The sequence below is a fragment of the Buteo buteo genome, chromosome 18 (genome assembly GCF_964188355.1).
Source record: "Buteo buteo chromosome 18, bButBut1.hap1.1, whole genome shotgun sequence".
Taxonomy (NCBI): domain Eukaryota; kingdom Metazoa; phylum Chordata; class Aves; order Accipitriformes; family Accipitridae; genus Buteo; species Buteo buteo.
In genome coordinates, this window is record NC_134188.1 from 19,351,080 (window position 1) to 19,369,477 (window position 18,398).

At 41.9% G+C, this 18,398-nt stretch overlaps 1 protein-coding gene across 2 annotated transcripts in view; it reads right to left on the reverse strand.

Moving 5' to 3' along the window:
- Window positions 1-11,367: 11,367 nt before the first annotated feature.
- FAT3 (FAT atypical cadherin 3) overlaps window positions 11,368-18,398 on the reverse strand; it is a 331,100-nt gene continuing 324,069 nt past the window's right edge. For both annotated transcript variants that reach the window (XM_075050110.1, XM_075050109.1), the window contains one exon: window positions 11,368-18,030. In XM_075050110.1, the coding sequence (XP_074906211.1) occupies window positions 17,411-18,030 (620 nt within the window). In that variant the 3' untranslated portion in view covers window positions 11,368-17,410. The remainder of the gene's footprint in view (window positions 18,031-18,398) is intronic.

Sequence of the window (18,398 nt, forward strand, 5' to 3'; positions counted from 1 at the left end):
GATTAAAGATGTTAAGAGCACCAGGATGACATGTCAAGATAATAAATGAAGTTTTTGTTGTGATCAGCGTCTGTCATCAGAGTTTCTATTCCTCTCAGCAGTATTTGGCGACTTATCAGAAATTCCTCTTTCCAATAAAGATTACATTATATTTGCTGTTTCACATATATCTAGCCCCCCGCCACCCCCCACCCCCCACCCTTTCCAATATTGGCATGTTTTTCATTGTAAAACTCTGGAAATCCAAAAAGGAAATGAGGAAAATGATCAGTAATAAGAGACCTCACAAATTGTTCATTTTAACTGAGTGAAAATCCAAAGTCTAAGTAGTCAAAATGTTCATAGGTTTTCAGGAAATCACTACCAATACGGCTATGAAGTCCATGTCGGTCTGACAGCCAATTTCCTGCATTTCTATTGTGGCCATGCACAAACACTTCTACCACGCTTCTCTTCTCCAATGTGATATTCAATTACATTCTAACCTGATTCAGAAGTTACGTTTTCAAATGCTGCTTATCTATTGCTCACGTCGCACTTTGGTTCAGGGTAGTTTCTATGGGCACAGGAGAGTGTTTTAGCCACTCTAATCTGCTCTCAGAGAAAGTTAAAAAACCTAAACTAACTTCTTTGAGGAGTGAAGTTTTTATGTTACAGTCAGGAATTGGGAGAGGGCAAAAATGAAAAGAGCCTGTATGTCTAGCGGCAGTTTCCTAATCAGCCTCACTGCAGGTTTATCCAGCTTTTGCTTACGCTACGTTCACAGAACAGAGGCATTGCCATCCTGTGCTTTAGGAAGTGATGCAACATATACGTCTGGATTAACAAACCACGCCATCTCCTCAGGCAGAAGGAGCGCGGGGAGGAGGAATGCCTCCGCTTATCGCAGCCACCACAGGCACGCTGGCTCCCGACAGCACCATCTTATCACGTCCAGAGCAGCGGCTCCCAGGCAATTTGCTCCTCTCTGCCTAGGCGATCAAAGTAGCTCAGCTTTGAAAACGGTTTGTAGGACAAAAGCCGGTGTCCTTGGATCCTGCCCTGACAGAAAGCCGTGCTGTAACTGACACCATGAGCCCGGTCTGAAGACAAGAAGAACCCCCTCGCTGTGAGCAACAGAAACGACACAGCAATAGGCGGTGGAGCAGCGGTTGGTTGTGAGGGGGATAGCTGCACAGATGGGGGGCATGTGGGGGGGAACCGGGCAGCGAGATGTGAAGGAAAGGACATATAGAGGGAGCTGGCCGGTGAGCCGCCTTGCATTTGTGCGTTGGGCCCACATCAATGCCAGCATCACTACCCTGGTTCGTACATAGCAGCCCCCACTGCTGTGACTCAGCCAGGTCGTGGCCAGAATCTCCAACCAGCCAAAATACTGCAGAGAAAACAGCTCCTTCAACTTGACTGTTGTTTCCTTCTTGAACCTTATTTTACTTAAAGCTGCCTTTTCAAACACAGCCTCAGTGTGGTTTCCCATGGCTATTCTTTCCCTTCATCTCATCCTACATCTTTGTTTATATATCCTTCTGCTTCTTCATCCAGAGAGGAAAGCAAAGGTTAGGAAGAGGACAACAATTCAAGTAGGGACTGGTGCAAGTTCCAGCCTTTCAGGAAAAAAGAAAGAAGGATATTGAGACAGCAACAAAAAAAAGACCCACGTAAGCATGGAGATGTCTTAGTGCTGGACAGAACTGACAACTTCTGCCTTGCTGCTTCTCTGGCTGGTGGACGCTTGCTGTTTGCCTGTCCGGTTGCTCAGTGCTTCAAGAAGGAGGGCAGGAAAATATGACAGTTCAATGGTTTGCACCTTTCCTGGCAAATAAGGAATGAAGGTGTAGGAGTAGAGTTTCTCCATCTTCGGCCTTTGATATGATTCTATGACATGGGGGACAATTCAGAAGGGCCCTAAATCAACAGGGAGAAGGATGCTTGTGATTGCCACTAAGGCAGCTAACCAACAGAACAGCATTTCACGGGAGACTTTGTTTGGACTGGATAAGTTTGAGATGAGTAAGTCAATGTATATTATTTCAGCGTTGCCTATCACATACTAGGTACTTGACTACACTTTCATAAGAGTTTTAAAATATTGTGCACTGCTTCACAACTGGAAAGGGGTGTTGGCAACGTGCTGGAAGATAGTTAAAAGGTTAGGTGACATATGGTAACTTGTTAAGGCATTCTGACATGGTTACAGTCAATTAGAAAGTCATAACTTAAAATACACAGCTTGGATTTTGTTAAGTTTCTCAGGACCATCATGGAACCAGGATGGGTAATTGCATTGTTTATCTGCAAGCCTTCAAGTGCTTATCAACACAGACATGTTAAATGGGTAGCTGATCTTCCAAATCCTGAGAACCCATATTGACACTGAGTTTCTCAAGAGGCCATAACCCTGAAACTCAGTGAAACATATGTCCCTAACTTGATTCAGCCCTATGTAAAATTCAGTAACTGGCTTCTGCTGTTGAAGTCCATTAGACTGTGGCAGCGTGTGTGAGCGCTTACATAGTGGTTAGCGCAATAGTTCTGTGGGATGCAGCAGGAACACCCGATGCAACAGTTTTCCCCATAACAAATCTCAAGATGTTGTTGTCATATCACTCTGACACATATTCTAATTTGAGGACCTAGCTGAAAGCCCCTACATTGTTGTCTTCTGTGCTGCCAAGAGCGTAGCCATTATCCTTCCTCATCTAACTGTGTATGGGAACATGCTGGAGCCCTTTCTGTTATCTAAAACATTTGGACTCAGAGCTTCTAGTGGGTGCTTTTGACAATTCAAAGTTTTTCTCTTTTGCTTTGTTCCTGTAAGCAATGAGTAATTCTCCTTCACATGATAAACTCCATTGCCCTCTAAAATTAGTCTCCTGTGAAGAAACCACGTCAAAACAGTGATCTAATGTCAAAAGCATCTCTGGCTCAAGAAACCAGAGCAAACAAGAGAGAGGAAAAAAAAGAAAAGGAAAAAACACCTCCCTTGGCAATTTCAAGGAGAATGTCTTTCTTCCTACAGAGTGCATGATGAGTAATTCCTTTACAAATGCTAAATGCCCTCAGAAAGTGTTTTGGCGTCATATTGTTGAAGTCTTATGCTTTCAATATTGCAGTCAATATAATGAAACGTCCCTGGATTAAAAAATACAATTTAAGAAAGAAAAAAAGAGAATGGTGAAAGAAGAAAACAATACTGCAAGTGATGAAGTAGTGCTTGTAAATCACCCCCCCTTCTCCTTCAACGGTTACTGGCAAAGTTCAGCAGTGTCGCAGCTCTCGCGCCCAGCTCCACATTTTGGCCGAGCAGCCAGGAGTGCTGCAGTGGTGTCCACAAGGCAGACACAGTCTGGGGGGTTTCTCCAGACAGGGTCTGCTTGGCACCAAAGGGAATTTTGTACCTCACAGACTCTTCATTTCCTCTCTGTGTGAATGAATAATTTTTTAATAATAGAAGGGATCAATTTTGACTACATTGACTGGCTTTCTGTTTACCACAGGCCAAACAACTTTCCTGGGTGTACTGTCAGTTGTGTAACTTTTACCTGAACCACAGCTTATCTTTTAGGGAGATAGATGGAGACTTGTTTAAGAACAGACAGATTTAAGATCGGAGTGATCTAAAAATGTCCAGTGATGGTCAATCCAAACTCTAAGCAAGTAATTTCTAGAGGCTAATTCCCTGCCTTACTACAGATCTAGTCTGAAATAGACAAAATTTTGTTTTCTCTAGTAATTTTTAATGATCTTTTGATTACTAAATAAATAGAGAGCCCCAGATTGTACTTTTTCACTGTAAAGTTTGGATCCCAGCTTTCAGGTCAGTCTTGCAGCTTTTCTGAATGCTTTGCAGCTTCTTAACATCCCTTTTTGAACTGTGAGGACTTGAATGAATCTTAGTAAAGCTGGAAATATCATCTACCTACTCCCATTTGGTATTTCCAGTCTTATGCAGGCAAAGATTGCTTCTCAGCCATAGATCAAACTCCTACCATCACACTTAAAGTGCTTATTCAAAGGATTATCTACTATTTCTGAGTTCAGTTTACTGACATACAATACCAACTTGCAATTCCTCCATCTCGTAGAAGAGATCTATGTTCACTTGTCTGAGATAAATTGCTTTGTGTATTGAAAAAAAAAAATCATCCTTCCCAAATGGTCCTGGTTTGCTCTATGCTCCATCCTGCTCTGTATAATTGACCAGCTTCCATAATTATTTACCATTCACACAATCGTTCTGTGTCATTGTACTATCTATTATTTACACAAGCAAAGACTTTTATACATTTCCAGATAATTTTTATGAATGAGATTGGGCCAAGAAGAGAGCCTTTCTATGTCCTTCTGGAAATGTGTCTAATGGATGATGACTCACAGTTTTTTCCTTTACCAGTGTGACGTTTAAGCTATTTAAGAAGAACTTCTGTAACTTTCTTTTTCCTTATAGTGCTAGTATTTTTTCACCCAATTATGTCAGCCTCTGCAGTGTCATTCAGCCTCTGCAGTCTCATTCAGCCCTAAATGCTGGGCATATCTGCGTTTCCATGGCTTTTAGTTGAGACCTCAATCATGTTGAGTTCCAGCTTTGCACACATTATTTGCCCTTAGTTGACTAGGTGGGATAACTGTCATCTGAAATGACACTAGAGCACTATATGTAAGTAACTGAATCCCACCATAATCATATTTAAACATAGGTGTCTGTGGGACAGCCAGGTGTCTAAACTCTGATTATAATTGGTGGTGATCTAGTCAATAGTCAATTACTTTAGACAGAGATTGAACCACCCAACCCTTAAGGACAGAATAGTCAAAGGGCATTTACTTTTCTTCCTCTATGTTGAAACATACAGTGTAATGATAATTGGACTCAGTAACACTGCACAGGTCTATAGTCTACAAAGGACTATGTATTCTGCCATTTCATTCTAGTATCTTCTCAACAGTAAGGCTAATAATAGTTGGATACAACATCTTTTGGGTTGGAGTAAACCTAGGCAGTTATTGAGGTTGTAGTTTTCAAGGAAGAGATACTTACAGTGGTGGCACAGGACAACAAAAAACCTAATTTCCTTTAAGGATTTACCAGGCAGAAAAGGGACAGTATGCCTTGGGGTTATCAGAGCCCAGCACAACCTAACGGAACTAACCACAGAAGCTTAGGCAGAGTTTTGCTAAGCTCAGCCTGAAGGAAAGAGCTGTTGGTACCAGAGGTGCCACGTTACTCGCCAGACTAGTGAGGTCTCAGAAACTTTGCTCAGAAGCAGCACAGCACTTTTTAGGGTAGTAAAAGCTGTGGCAAGACGTGGCAGATGGCTCAGTGCTAGCCTGGCCTGTCTCTTAACCACGCATTTAAGACAATATATGGCAATTGTTGCAGATGATAATGAGAAGCTTTCTTATCATGGTAAATAGAAGAAATTACAAAGATCTCAGGGGAAAGGGCAAGAGGAGCTGCTAAGGATTGGCACTGCGGCTAAGACAGTGTCTGCATGGAGGGGAGCAAGAGAGTAGGCAATGAAACGAGGGCATTGTGTTGGGCATAAATTGCAGGGTTTCGGTGGCACGGAGCTTCAGGGGTGGTCTGTGTGGAAGGAGGTCAGGGGCTGTGCTGTGCTGGTCGCAGCTGGTTCCATTCAGCTCTGAAGATGATGCAAACAACTAATCAGGTGCCAAAGCTTCATGCTCAAACATATTTAAGGAAAAACGTCAGCTGCAGGGTTTAAAACACATGGGAAGAGACACATGAGGAAACATGTGGAAGGAGATGTTGTTGGGGACACGGCTGGAGAGGCTCTTGGAAAGAAGTGCTCCATGCCAGAGCAGGTACCTCTGGGGGGACTGCAGCTGTGAGTGACCCATGCTGGGGTACGGACACCCCTGAGGACCTGTGGCCACGGGCCACCCACATGAGGGCAGGGACACCCCTGAGGGTCTGCAACTTGTAAAAGAGATGTTTCCCTAGCTTACTTTTAATTGGCTATGTTTTTCCTCTTCTTTTTTGCCTTGTTACCCAAATCAATAATCAAAAGTTGCTGTTATCTAGCAATGAATTAAATTAAATTAAATTCCTTAAGCAGAGACTGCTTTGAATATGAAATCTCTTTAGTATCACCAGTGGGAACAGTGCAGGTCTCGATGTTCTCTGGACTCTCATTTGGGGAGCACTGCCCCCACACCTAGCAGCCCAAGGGAGTAACCTGACGGGGGACAGAAGCTCAAGTGCAGTGGTGAACCTTTCTTTGAAGAGGGTGACCAAACTGCAGTATCCAATACTCCCATTGACCAGGGTTTCAGATGCTTTTAAAGGCAAATTATTATGTTCTTGTGAACTTATTTCAGTTTGCTATTACTTACAAGTCACTTTTTCATTCAATGGCCCCAAATTATCACTGAATAATAATAATCAAAAGAATTAAACTAGCTTACCTCTGGCCTAGGAAAAAATGATGCCATTTTCCAAAATGAGAGGGCTATATAGCACAGACAGAGCCTGGCATTTAGCAGTATTACAGTGTTGTATTTTCCTGCAGTCTTGCAGCACTGCTGTCCCCCTGGTACCTCTGACTCTGCCGTGTTCTGAAGAAATCCTGCATCCCTGGGGGGGGGGGGGGGGGGGGGGGGGGGGTAAGCTCACATCCTTTTGTCATACTAGAATTCGCCCATTTTAGCTAATAGGAGATGATTATGGAAATTACAAGAGTATGGCTAGTAGATTTTCATGTAAAAAGGTATGCTTTCTTGGCTGCCTCCAGACTTTCTGTTCTTTGACCTAGACTCTTCACAGCTTAGGATCTAGTATGCTGGCTTAGACCTATTGATCCAAGATCTCCACTGCTTCTTATCATAATAGTAGCATCAGCTCTGTGAGTACAGAAGCATCCCACTTCTTGCAGTTACACTAGTTTAGGTTTGTGTTGACCCTTTACTCACAGGTGGAGGAAATCCAGTTCTTTTCCTGCTCTGGAAACATGAGATTTATGTAGTGAATGTCTGTCCAGGAACTCATACTACTTGCTTCACAACTGTAGGCCAGTGGAGAAAGCAACATTCCTAAACACTTCCAGGTTTTTAAGAGAGGGAGGGAGGAAAAAGTGGGTTTCTGGTCAACCTGACTAACCCTGAGTGCTGAGCAGGTCTCCCTGCCTCGCTCACCAGCTCCGCTGATGTACAGTTTGAGTATTGCTGGTTACTTCTGGCTATGTGTGGATGCATTCAACAGCAGCTAGTAAGACAGCATCTGTTGGCAAACCTTCAAAATGGAAAACAGGCCTTAATCAGATCATTGTCGTCTTGCTTTAGGAGTAACTTTTTTTTCATAGAGTAACATGGGTTTGATGTTTGCATTAATTAGTACTATGAAAACTGAACAGTAAGCAGAGATAATACAAGGTAATTTTCCTGAGGACCTACTAAATAAGATTTATGTTTACAGTAATTCATGAAAGGCAAATAATATTTATACATGGCAATGGAGGAATTTCAGTAGAATAGAAAATGTATTTTATTTCTTAGGACAGAAAGCACAGAAATAGATAGAATTACAGAACAAAGCAAGTTGGGTCCCTTAAATTCTTCCCATATGTTATATATTCCAGCCCCTGACCCTCTTAATGGCTCTCTTCTGACCTCTCTCCAGTTTGCTAATCTCTCACTCTTATAGGAGTAAATATACTTAAAACAATGACATGAAACAACAATTCCCAATAGCAAATTATGCACTGGAAGTGGAATCCATAGGATCCAAATAGAAGTTCATGGCTGAGATTATCATCTGGAATCCCTAATGGTCACTGAAGACAAATAATCTCTTCAGCTGGTGTCCTTCTAAAGCAGATATTAACAACAGGTTAGATGACTTTGCATCCTAGATCCCTTTACTGAATACAAAGAAGCCACAGATGACTGGCTCAAAAGGAGGCGCTGCCACTGTAGATATCTGAAGGTAGATGACAGCAATCCTGCCCCATGACTGTATTTCGGTCTTTGCTGGGAAGGAAAGACAAGGCACACCGTTTTGCACTGGAAGCCCTGCAGGCAGCAGCCCCAGTACTCCATTTGTATTAATCTTTGACCACAAGGTGCACAGGAACTGTTAACCCTGCTTTGCTCCAAGTGGGATGAAGAATGACAGGAACTTGGTCTCCTTACAACCTGTCAATTCACACCTAACTTGAAGTAGCATATTTAAGTTTCCAGGAGAAATCCTTCCTGCTTCTATTTAGGCAGTGGTAATGCCCCAACTGCTGGGTTACAAACATCCCATCCTCAGGGGGACTCCGTGAAGTTACCGAAGACAACAGGAGTGATGTAATGGACTTAAAATGAGCACATCACCTTTTATGTGTATTAAGGCTGAATTACTTGTGCTGCTTAAATCCTCACATGTTGTTTTGTAAAGATATGATCGCCTTTTAACATTGTTAACAGTAATTAATGCATCCAATTTTCTATGTTATTTTAAATAAAATAAATCCCTAGGACTTGAAAAAAATAGTTTCTCTTCACAGTTTCTCTTTTTTATTTGCCATATAAATGACCTTGCAAACACTCCCACATAACTGCTCAGTAGGTTGCAGCAGGCAGCTGCTTTCTCTGCTTGGCCAGTTTACAGCAGCATTTTTCCCTTGAGAGCAATTCATGTGTCTGAGCAAGCCAAGAACTAGCCAAGTGGGACAGCTGGAATTAGCTTCTGTGCAGCTGGTTCTTTGTACCTTCTTTCTTCATCAGGCAATAGCTTCAGAGTAGCTGTGTCCACAGAGCTTGGTGGATTTACCCCTAGCTTGTAAAGTACATCTCCCACGGGAGATGCCTGTGGCTGTGCATTGGCTTTAGTGGGAGCTCAGGCTAGGTGTACTGTAGAAAGTTATTCCAAAGACGCTGGAAGCTAAAAGTCATATCGAACTGGCAGTGGACTTAACAAATCACAGGCCTGTGAATTAAGACTCCCTTAACTGGCTTCCATTTGATCGTCCCTGGCCATACCTCACAGTGGTTGTCCCTGCCAGGGCTGGTCACCACATCGTTATGTGTCTGGCGTATGGAGTCCTAGAAGGAGCCCTACTAGATGACCTCTCCTCCACCCCAGAACCAGGGGCATGAGGGTTTCATGTGTTGGAAGGAAGAAATTTAACTAGTCTCTGGAAGCCTCAAAAAGCAAGTTCAGGTGGGGATATGAGCTAAATATATGTATAGAAAGACCCTTATTATTGCTGGGGAGAACTTAATCTGAGTGAGTTAAACTAAGAGAGAAAGAAGTTGACATTCACCTGCTGTTACATTTTCCTCACCTCCTCTCCTATGAAGCCATGCATGTTTCTCTCCGCTGCCAGGAGCCTTTCCTTCAGCAGGCTGATATGCCTTCTGGAAATGGCTTTCTTCCTTGTGGCATATGACTGCTGGCTGAGAAGAGGGAGGGGGTTTCTAAATTGCTTTCTTTGAACTTGAGAGAAGGTCACAGTCATTGCACTGACTTTTTACCCCATTGCACAATAAGAGTGGGGGCAGGCAGGATGAAAAGTGGAAGCAGGGAAGGTGTTACCAGCAGGGAAATGTCTTTCTTTGATCTAAAAATGGAGATGATCAGTAAGTTTGCAGATAGGAAGGACTGTCTCCTTCTTTTCACATCCAGCTGACCGATCCCTAGGATACTGTAGGAGCCCTCCAGGTTTTTCTTAGAGGCTGGAAATGTCACAGCCAGCCACCTAACAGTGATTTTCCTGTTCTTTTGCATTACAGATGTTCCTGTAGAAATATAGGAAAAGCTTCTGTGTGAAAAACTCCAGATCCAGTGAAATCACTAGACCTGTCACTTTAGTGTCTGCTCCTTTTCATTTTCTCTCATTCGATGTTACCCCCTTAGTTTTAGACCACAACAGCTTCTGCTGCTCTTTGACTTTATGCACTGGTAGCACTGCAGTGTTAATGGGGGGGAGGCGGTTTCCACCCTGTTGGACTGGATATGCTGCAAGTTTACACAACCTGTTACTATAACACTTGGAAGGAAGAAATAGCTTATTTTTGGCCCAAGTTAAGGGGACAACCGGTGGTGGTGGTTCCATTTTGACAAAATGCTTACATATGTTTTGACCTGTTTGCCATCTCAATTCTCGTCTTTTTCATCCTAAAAGAAATACTGATGTCATTCCCTATGTCTAGCTTTGGACATCAGAGGCAAGAATTTTACATCATTTAGTCTTAAATGTTCTCCAAACTACTTTTCCTCGTAAAATGCTCTGCTCCATCTCACTGTAACAGTAAGCCTCACTGAACTGTCGTGCAACTTCTGCTGCCACAAATACTTCCCTGAGATTGTGTCAAAAATCTATTGGGAGAGGTGGAAAAGAAGAAGAGGTCCTCTACAAGCAGGGAATATAGAAATAGAAAATTAAATAGGAAACTGGCTAAAGTAAGGGACTCATCTATTCTAGGACAAAAACTTAGGTATTCTTGAGGGAAGAGAGACTTTTAATGTTGACTTGATATTTTGCCTTTCCAGAGCTTAAAATTCTGTTTCAAGAATGTTGAGAAAGGGTATTTGTGCACTGGCTGGCAGGCTTGGTTGAAACACTGCTCTGAGTCCCACATGTTTTAATGGGGCACCGTGCTGCAGGCAGCATCCCTCCTCCCCAGCAGCATGAAGCATACTCCTGGCTGTGTCCCAGCAGGGCGTTCAAAGACCTCTGGAAGCAACATCTCCCCTTCTTCCTACATTGCGGCTGGGCTAGCCATGCTTCAGACCAGCCCAGCTGGGGCAGCTTGGGCTGTGGAGTTGAACATATGTGATGAAGGAGAAGTGAACGGGGTATCCCTGAATGCAACCCCCTGAGCAGACCGAGTATCATGCCTAGCACAATGACAGCTCTTTTCTGGGGCAGTGCTTACACACCTGAGAATCCCCACTTGAATTTGTCCCAGCTGCCAGTGCCACGATGCTGGAGGATGGAGATGCCCGTGGCAGGAGGCAAATCTGTCCCGCTGCACTGCGGAACAGGCTGCTGCTTTACACACCTGCCCCTTGCACCCCTGCTAAGCAGCTAATCCAGGACAGCTGGATCGTCCCCTGAAATTGTCTCAGTCGATGGAGCTCACTGTCTATATGGCTACATGATGTGATGATGCCTTTTGCATCACTTGAGGATGTGGATTTAATTAGGCAACTGCCTTAGAGTACACACACCAGCTAAGCGACTCTTGGCAAGAGAGCTCTGCAGTGTGAGTAGGGGCGCCTATGGAGGAATTGCCATGTAATAATGAAATGAATTTGAAGAGTCCAAAAAAGTAGCATTTTCTGCAATCCTGTACACAGAGAGGCAATGAAACACTACATTCCTTGCAGAACTGATATGTCTTATCTTGTTCCCTCCTTTGAAAGTAGGAGAAAAATCAAGAAATAGTCAACACAGCTGGGCTTTTCTTTTTGTTTACTTGGAAAACTTGTTTTAACCATCAACTTTAGCAAATTTTGGCAGTTACAAACCTGTACACTTTTTTTTTGTTGTTGTTTTGTTTTTATAGCAAAAGAACACAAGACAATACTGCCAACAGCAATTATGAAGGAACAATTAATTTTCGGATGAAGGACTATACCCACTCAATGTGATAAACCTTCCCTTTTGCATAAGGTTGAATTTGTTGTCATTGGAGAAATGACATCTCTTAATACCTACTTGAAATGGCATAAAAATCATATCTCTATTTTTTTTGTGCAAAACACATTCATTTAAAAAAAGTCAATAAAAAACATCTTCTTAAAAACAGAAAAAAAGTTAAACAAAAAGAGCTGAAACCAAAGGAAAGTTACAGTACATTTTGAAATGATTAAAAAGTTTTCAAATCTAAAACTTTTTTGTTTTTTGCTATTACCTTAAAAGTTTGAACCAACTTTGATGACTCTTTAGAATTATATCAAACAAACGAACAAACAAAAAAAATTAAAGCGACCTGATTGGCATCAAATATCTACAAAAGCCTGGTAATTTGAAACCATTATATACATTATTTTATAAATTCTTTTTAAACACCAAAACATACATCTTTTACAAACCAGCCTGCTTGCGACAGGTAAAATTTACAAGACAATCTTTTCTGATACAGTGCTTTAAAGAGAACTGCTTTCACTCCTAAACATCTTTGTCACCTCCTGAAAAGCGGCAGTATGGGCTCATTGCATTGTTAAATAATAGCGATTCAGGTATTCCTATGACAGAAGAATGCTACAGTTCTGAGGGCTCCAATCTCTTTCCATAACACAGTTCAAGTGCATTCTTAACACTGGTAAAGATTACTTATGGCCTTTGTGTAATACAACATATTTGCAATTATTGCTTTTCATTATTACATAAAGAAATGAATTTAATTTCATTTCCTCCCCATCCGCCCATCCCTTGGATGATGTAGCTAATTTACTAACTGAATGGCCCTTCTGATAATGGAGATGTTAAATGTCATGTTTATGAAACACAGGCTAAAAGCCATGGATAATGGGCAATAGTCTAAATTTCTAAGGCTCAAACCACAGCTTGGTGTATTGAGAGGGACAGAGATGCAAACAGGCAAAAAGCACACTTTTACTGCATGATAAATGACGGTAAACCATCAGAGAATGAACCTGAAGATGTAATGCTGTCGTTGGAAACCTATGAAATGTCCATTATTACTCAGTGAATAGCTCCAAAAAATACCAACAAAGCACAGATGTACTTTCACTACTGGTTTTAAATAGCTGGTTTTCTCCATTATTAAAGATGCTTCTTTTCAAATGAAGCTTAGCAGAACTGGATCAGAGCACCTTCAACCCTTTCTTCCATGACTGCAATTATTATCGGCTCTAAGGATACACTATAGCATCCATTTAGCTTTTTCAAGCAGAAGCTCAATGAGGAGTAAAGCCGTGTTGTTAACCGTTTGTCCTGTCCAGCCCACATTTCTCTTTACAATGGAATTTATAATGAGCCAAGAGCAACATTTTTTATGTCATATTCTCAAAGTTTACCACCTGCCTGGCTCACAGAGACAACAGGCTGCTGCATCCCCATTCATCAGCCCTTCAGTGGCATGCATTTTTTCACTTTGCTGCACCCACTCTGAGTTTCCGACTGGAGAGGGTACCAATACATCAAGGCTAGCACTACTTCAGACTACACTAGAAAATTTAGAGAAGGGGAGAAAAAAAAAATCGGAGGACCAAAATTTAACTTGTCTGTGGCACATGCAGAGAGGGAGAGCCCACTTGAGAGATGGAGCACGCAACTTTCTGACTTCAGGAAAACAGTGGCAGTGAGAAGCCTTTGACTCCTTCCAGCCTTTTACTGCAACTATAGGTTAAAGAAACCCATGGAGTAATTCAGGATCAAAGACATCACCGAGCCTTAGGAAAATAGCTTGATTGACTGGAAATCACAGTTCTGTAATGAATCTCTGCATTGCAACATCCTCCTGGTTGCCTTGATACACTGGGTCCTATAGGAGGGTCCTATAGGAAGGCAACTTTACAGTGGTCTTCTAGTGGGGCTGTCCATTTGGCCCCACTGGAGGGATGTGATTCTGCAGCTCCTTGGTGCCACCTTTGGCCCTTTGCCCTGCTATAAGATACTGGCTCAGGACAGCAATCATATCCAGTATCTATGGTTTTGTGGGGTTTTTTTTGCCCTTTTTTTTTTTTTTAGGATGTTTATAATACAAAGGCAAAATAATTAACATATTTAAGAAAGGTACATAAGCCTAATTTTTCCTTTTGCACAAGGCCACTTAATGTGGTATTGGCAGCATAAATTATGTTGTCAGTCACTTTAAGGCTCTTTCCATTGCCAGAGTTATCAAAAAGGCTGTCAATGTGCATGACATTCTCAACCTGATCAAAACGCAGCGAACAAGCACCCTTTTACTCAGAATCATACACCCCTGGCAAAGTCAGTGATTTCTGATACAAGCATATATTTGCATTTTAACAAGTTGCTTATTTCTTTTGTTGTTTCTTTACAAAAAGCAAAGACTGTCTTGATCCTAAGAGTTATAATCCACTGACACTCAAAAGTACTTTATTAAGTCTATGAAACCTCTCCTACAGGTGTTTCCAAAAGAAAATACCGTGTAGTGGAGCCATCTACAGGAACGTGAATTGAAATACAGACACACAGGATTAGCAGAGATGTGAGGGGAAGCTCTGACAGAACCAGGGACATGGCAGTAACAGCAGCAGCAATATAAAAATCATCATATGGCAGAAAAAGAAATATCTATTGGATGGAATAATACGAACACTAATTCTTACATTAGGTTATGAATGTGGTGGTAACTTCCAGGTTAGAAGATTATAGCTTGTCCATGTAGAGCAGTAATTAAAAAGAAAATAAAATGGTTTGGATTAACAAAAGTGATGTTAATATGAAAATCCTACTCCCTAAGAGGTATTTCACCTTGAGATCTGCATTTGGGTCTTATCATTATCAAAAAGAGCCAGAACATAACATAAAGGCCACAGAAGTACCAATATTCACAGAGGGGCATCTGTTTGAAGATGGATTAGGCCTATTCGATTTGGAGGGGAGGAGATATTGAGGTATAGAAATCATGAGTGGGACAGAGAAGGTTGATCCTTGGCACCTTCCCAACAGCACTTTAATAAGTAGACGTTCAGTGAAATGAAATGGCAACAACATCAAAACAGAAAAAGTACTATACATTGTATTTATGCATATTTTACTAGTAAAACTCACTACCAACAAGATATTACTGAGGCAACAAGCTTGGTAAGAAACATTGATTATTTTTTTTTTTTTGTATGGCAACTGCTAGGCTCCCATCATATTCTCCCTCGTGACACTTTTGATATGTCCCAGTAAAGTTTTGGTTTTGGTGTCTCAGGCGTACTCAAGAATTTTCACTACAGGAAACAGATGACAAGTACACTTCATAACTAGGTGGGGGCTCGAAAAGAACTAATTACATAATGGAGGAAAATGTCTCACACCAAAACTGAGTAGGAGCAAACCTCATGTAAACTGCAGCCCAATGCTAAGAGAGCATTACAATCTCAGAAAGTCATACCAACTTTAAAAGTGCAGCTAAATTTGCAGCTATGTTTTTCAAACTCAGATGTTCCTACTCTTGAAGAGACATCTTGAATTGCATCTGCTTTCCTGCAACATAGACTTCATGAACAACGCAAGTCATCCTCTACCTGTGCCTCTAGGCTTGCCAAACCATTTCATGGCTTATTGGCAAATCCCTCAGTTCCTTGCAATCGCAATACAAATTTCCATTGTTTTTTTTCTTGAAAACACAGGGATAGTAGCAGGGGAAAGGGATTGAAACATACCATGAGCACATTCAGAATATATCACTGTTACAGAAGCATGTTTACTTTGAGAAGACAAAGTGACATTCATAAATTCGATGGACAGGAACTATTTGCAGACAAGTACTTGATAATACTTGTATGTGCAGTACATTCTTTCTAGAAGTTCACTCAATTTATTCATGTACCTGTATAATGAGCTGTTTTCTAGTGAAGAATTGCTGCACGATCCCAAAGAAAATATCTACACCAATCTTTTACAGCTATATGAGCTATTGGAGGGAAGCAGCAACATATTGTACCTACGCCAAGAATTTTAGAAATCCTGTTTTATTAAAAGTGTTACAAGCTGCAATTATTTAAATTACATTCTATGAAGAATTTCTTTGTGTTGGGGGCAATTTCTGAGTAAACAGTTCCTGCATGTCAAGAAACGGCCCACAATTTAATTTTGGGTGAAACTCAAGTCAGTCAAGAACATGCCCTGGAATACAACTGCTGAAACTCTCCAGTTAAGATGTTTGACCAAAAGACAGGACATGGAAAGCAGCAGAGGAAACCTGTGAATGAATCTGTTCATCTATAACAACAATTTATGCACTCAATAGCTTTTCAGAATGACTGAATTATGCCATGGAAGGAATGGATGAAACCCCAGCAGTAATGCAGACTGCAGACTCACATTCATTCTATAAGGTATACAGATGCTGTAAAATGCAGTGGTAAAAACATTTTCATAGCACTGAGCAACAGGTATGTATATTCTGCTTTAATACATTGACTGAAAATCCCATATTTCCATATTGCACTTAGCTGCTCAGGCCAAGTCAGTGTGAAAGGCCATTTACTCCAATCGGGCTGAGAGAAGCATAAAAGCATACAGATGCCGTGGTTTTCCTCATCCCACAACAATATTCTGAAGTCTGCCAACAACCTTTGGAAGTCCTCAAATCCTATGAAATCACATATCCAGCGGAAAATCTAAGGCCAGATCTTTGGCCGCAGCCCATCCGTGCAGTTCCACCGACTGAGTCAGTTTACAGCAGCTGAGAACTCATCCCGTAAACTCTAAGGATGGATATTTGCCAAATGACATTACGGTAACAATTTGAGGTTACAGCAGCGTTATATGCAACTTAATTGCAACTAATTTCACTGCAATAATCATAGCATGATGACTGCTGTTAAAGAGGTGATTGCCCAAGCAAGGAATTTCAAAAAACCCAGCAGCGCTTTGTAGATAGTTAGCTTTCCCAAAGTTTCCAGATACGTGTTCACATTGCATACAGAAGTGAAGGGAGGCTGTGCAGCTGGGGCAAAACTGGGCCACTACTGAGCCAAACTTTGACATTTCTAGAAGTCCTCACAGGTGAAGTTACGCACACGCACCTGACATCAGGTTTTAAAAAATGGCAACCAAAGCAGGCCAATTTGGAGTAAATATATACTGTATAGATGTTGCTCTCTATGCACACAAAGTAGAATGAAATGCTATGTAACAAACAAAACCATAGATAAATATTTATGGGCAATTGACTGGTCACTTGTTTTTGATAGGTCAATTTGTAAATGCTGTTTTTTCAGCCGTCTGACGTGTTGTACACAGCAGCCTCAGCGATCAATTGCTTTCACTCTTTCACTGACATAAAACTTCATGCAACAGTACATCTTGGAATGATCCATACCAGTTCCTTAATACTGTGGGGACACCATAACACTGTAACACTTTTAATAATACAATACAAAAAAAAAAAAAAAGAAAAATCAAACTTTGGGGAAGAGAAAGAAATTGTTTAGCAATTATTGTTTCCCCCTGCCTCAAAAGCCAAGTTTTACTCTTGGTAATAAATAGAAGGTACATACTCTCCAGATTGTCTGTAACAATTTTGTGATGTATAATACTTAGCACAATTGGTCTCTTCGTGTCTGCACATACAGTATCATTTCTGAACAAGTTAATAATGGGTTATACTGTATTTTTGCCTTGCCCAATATATATAGATACACCTTCAGCAAAATTTCTTCTCAATATTTATACTATTAATTTGACCAAATGACAAAAAAAAAAAAAAAGAGAAGAAGAGGAGGAAGAAGAAGAAGAAGGAGCTTCCTTTACACTTGTGTCTGATGCTGGGTCTCCACAAATGGAATGTGAACATTTTCTAGGTTGAGTTCCTCCACGCTTTCATAGTCACTCATGGCTACTTCGGAGTCATCAAAGCCGCAGCTGGCTGAGACGTCAGAGGAGGAGGCATCTAGAGAGTTGTGCAAGGATAAGGGCATCTTACCTGCAGTAACGTTTTCTGTGTTCTGGCTTGGGCCAACAGCAAAAGTACTAAATTCGTTCCCAGTCTGAGACCCCGTGGTGTCCGTCTCATTGGGGAACTGGTGAGGAGGGAGGTACTGGCTAGGGTGGAAGTGCGGCCGTCGCCTGCAGTCGGGGCTGAGCGTACTTGCCATTGAGACCGGCTGCGAGGGCGGGAGGGTTTCATATTGGTCCGGATAATCCTCTGGAAGAGGAGGCGGTAACTGGTCCTGGCTTAAAAACTCCTCTTCGTGAGGGGGAGGGTAGTCGCTGTCAATGTCGTAGCCACCAAGGTAGTAATCTGTCTCCAGCTCTCTGGTACTGCCGTGATGAGCCGAGCCTCCATCCGCCGTCTCAAAATTGGGCACCTCCTCAATGTCAGACAAGCGCGCACTTGGCATCCAGTCAGAGGTATCCCAATGATACGCTGCAGCAGGAAAGAGAACCAGAGCGCTCCGTTAGGATGGGGCCGCCCAGGAGAGCGAAGCGTCCTGCATGCACTCGCCTCCGAGTCCTCGCAGCACGTTCGTACCGCAGCATGCGCCACAGGCCATCGACACAGGTCAGCCATGCTCTGACCCGAGGGGCAGGGGAGGAGAACAAAATTGTGCTATGATGCTAAGGCAAACAGGCAAAGAAACAACACACGGCCACTCTCGGGCATTTCGCCTTTTAGAATGCTACTAGGTTGTGTTAGAAACTATGAGTCCAAGAAATCAAAACGACAAAAATTTTCTGAATTAATGTTTTTCACCGTTATTTGAAAAAATCTATAAATGAAGTCAGCATGCTTAT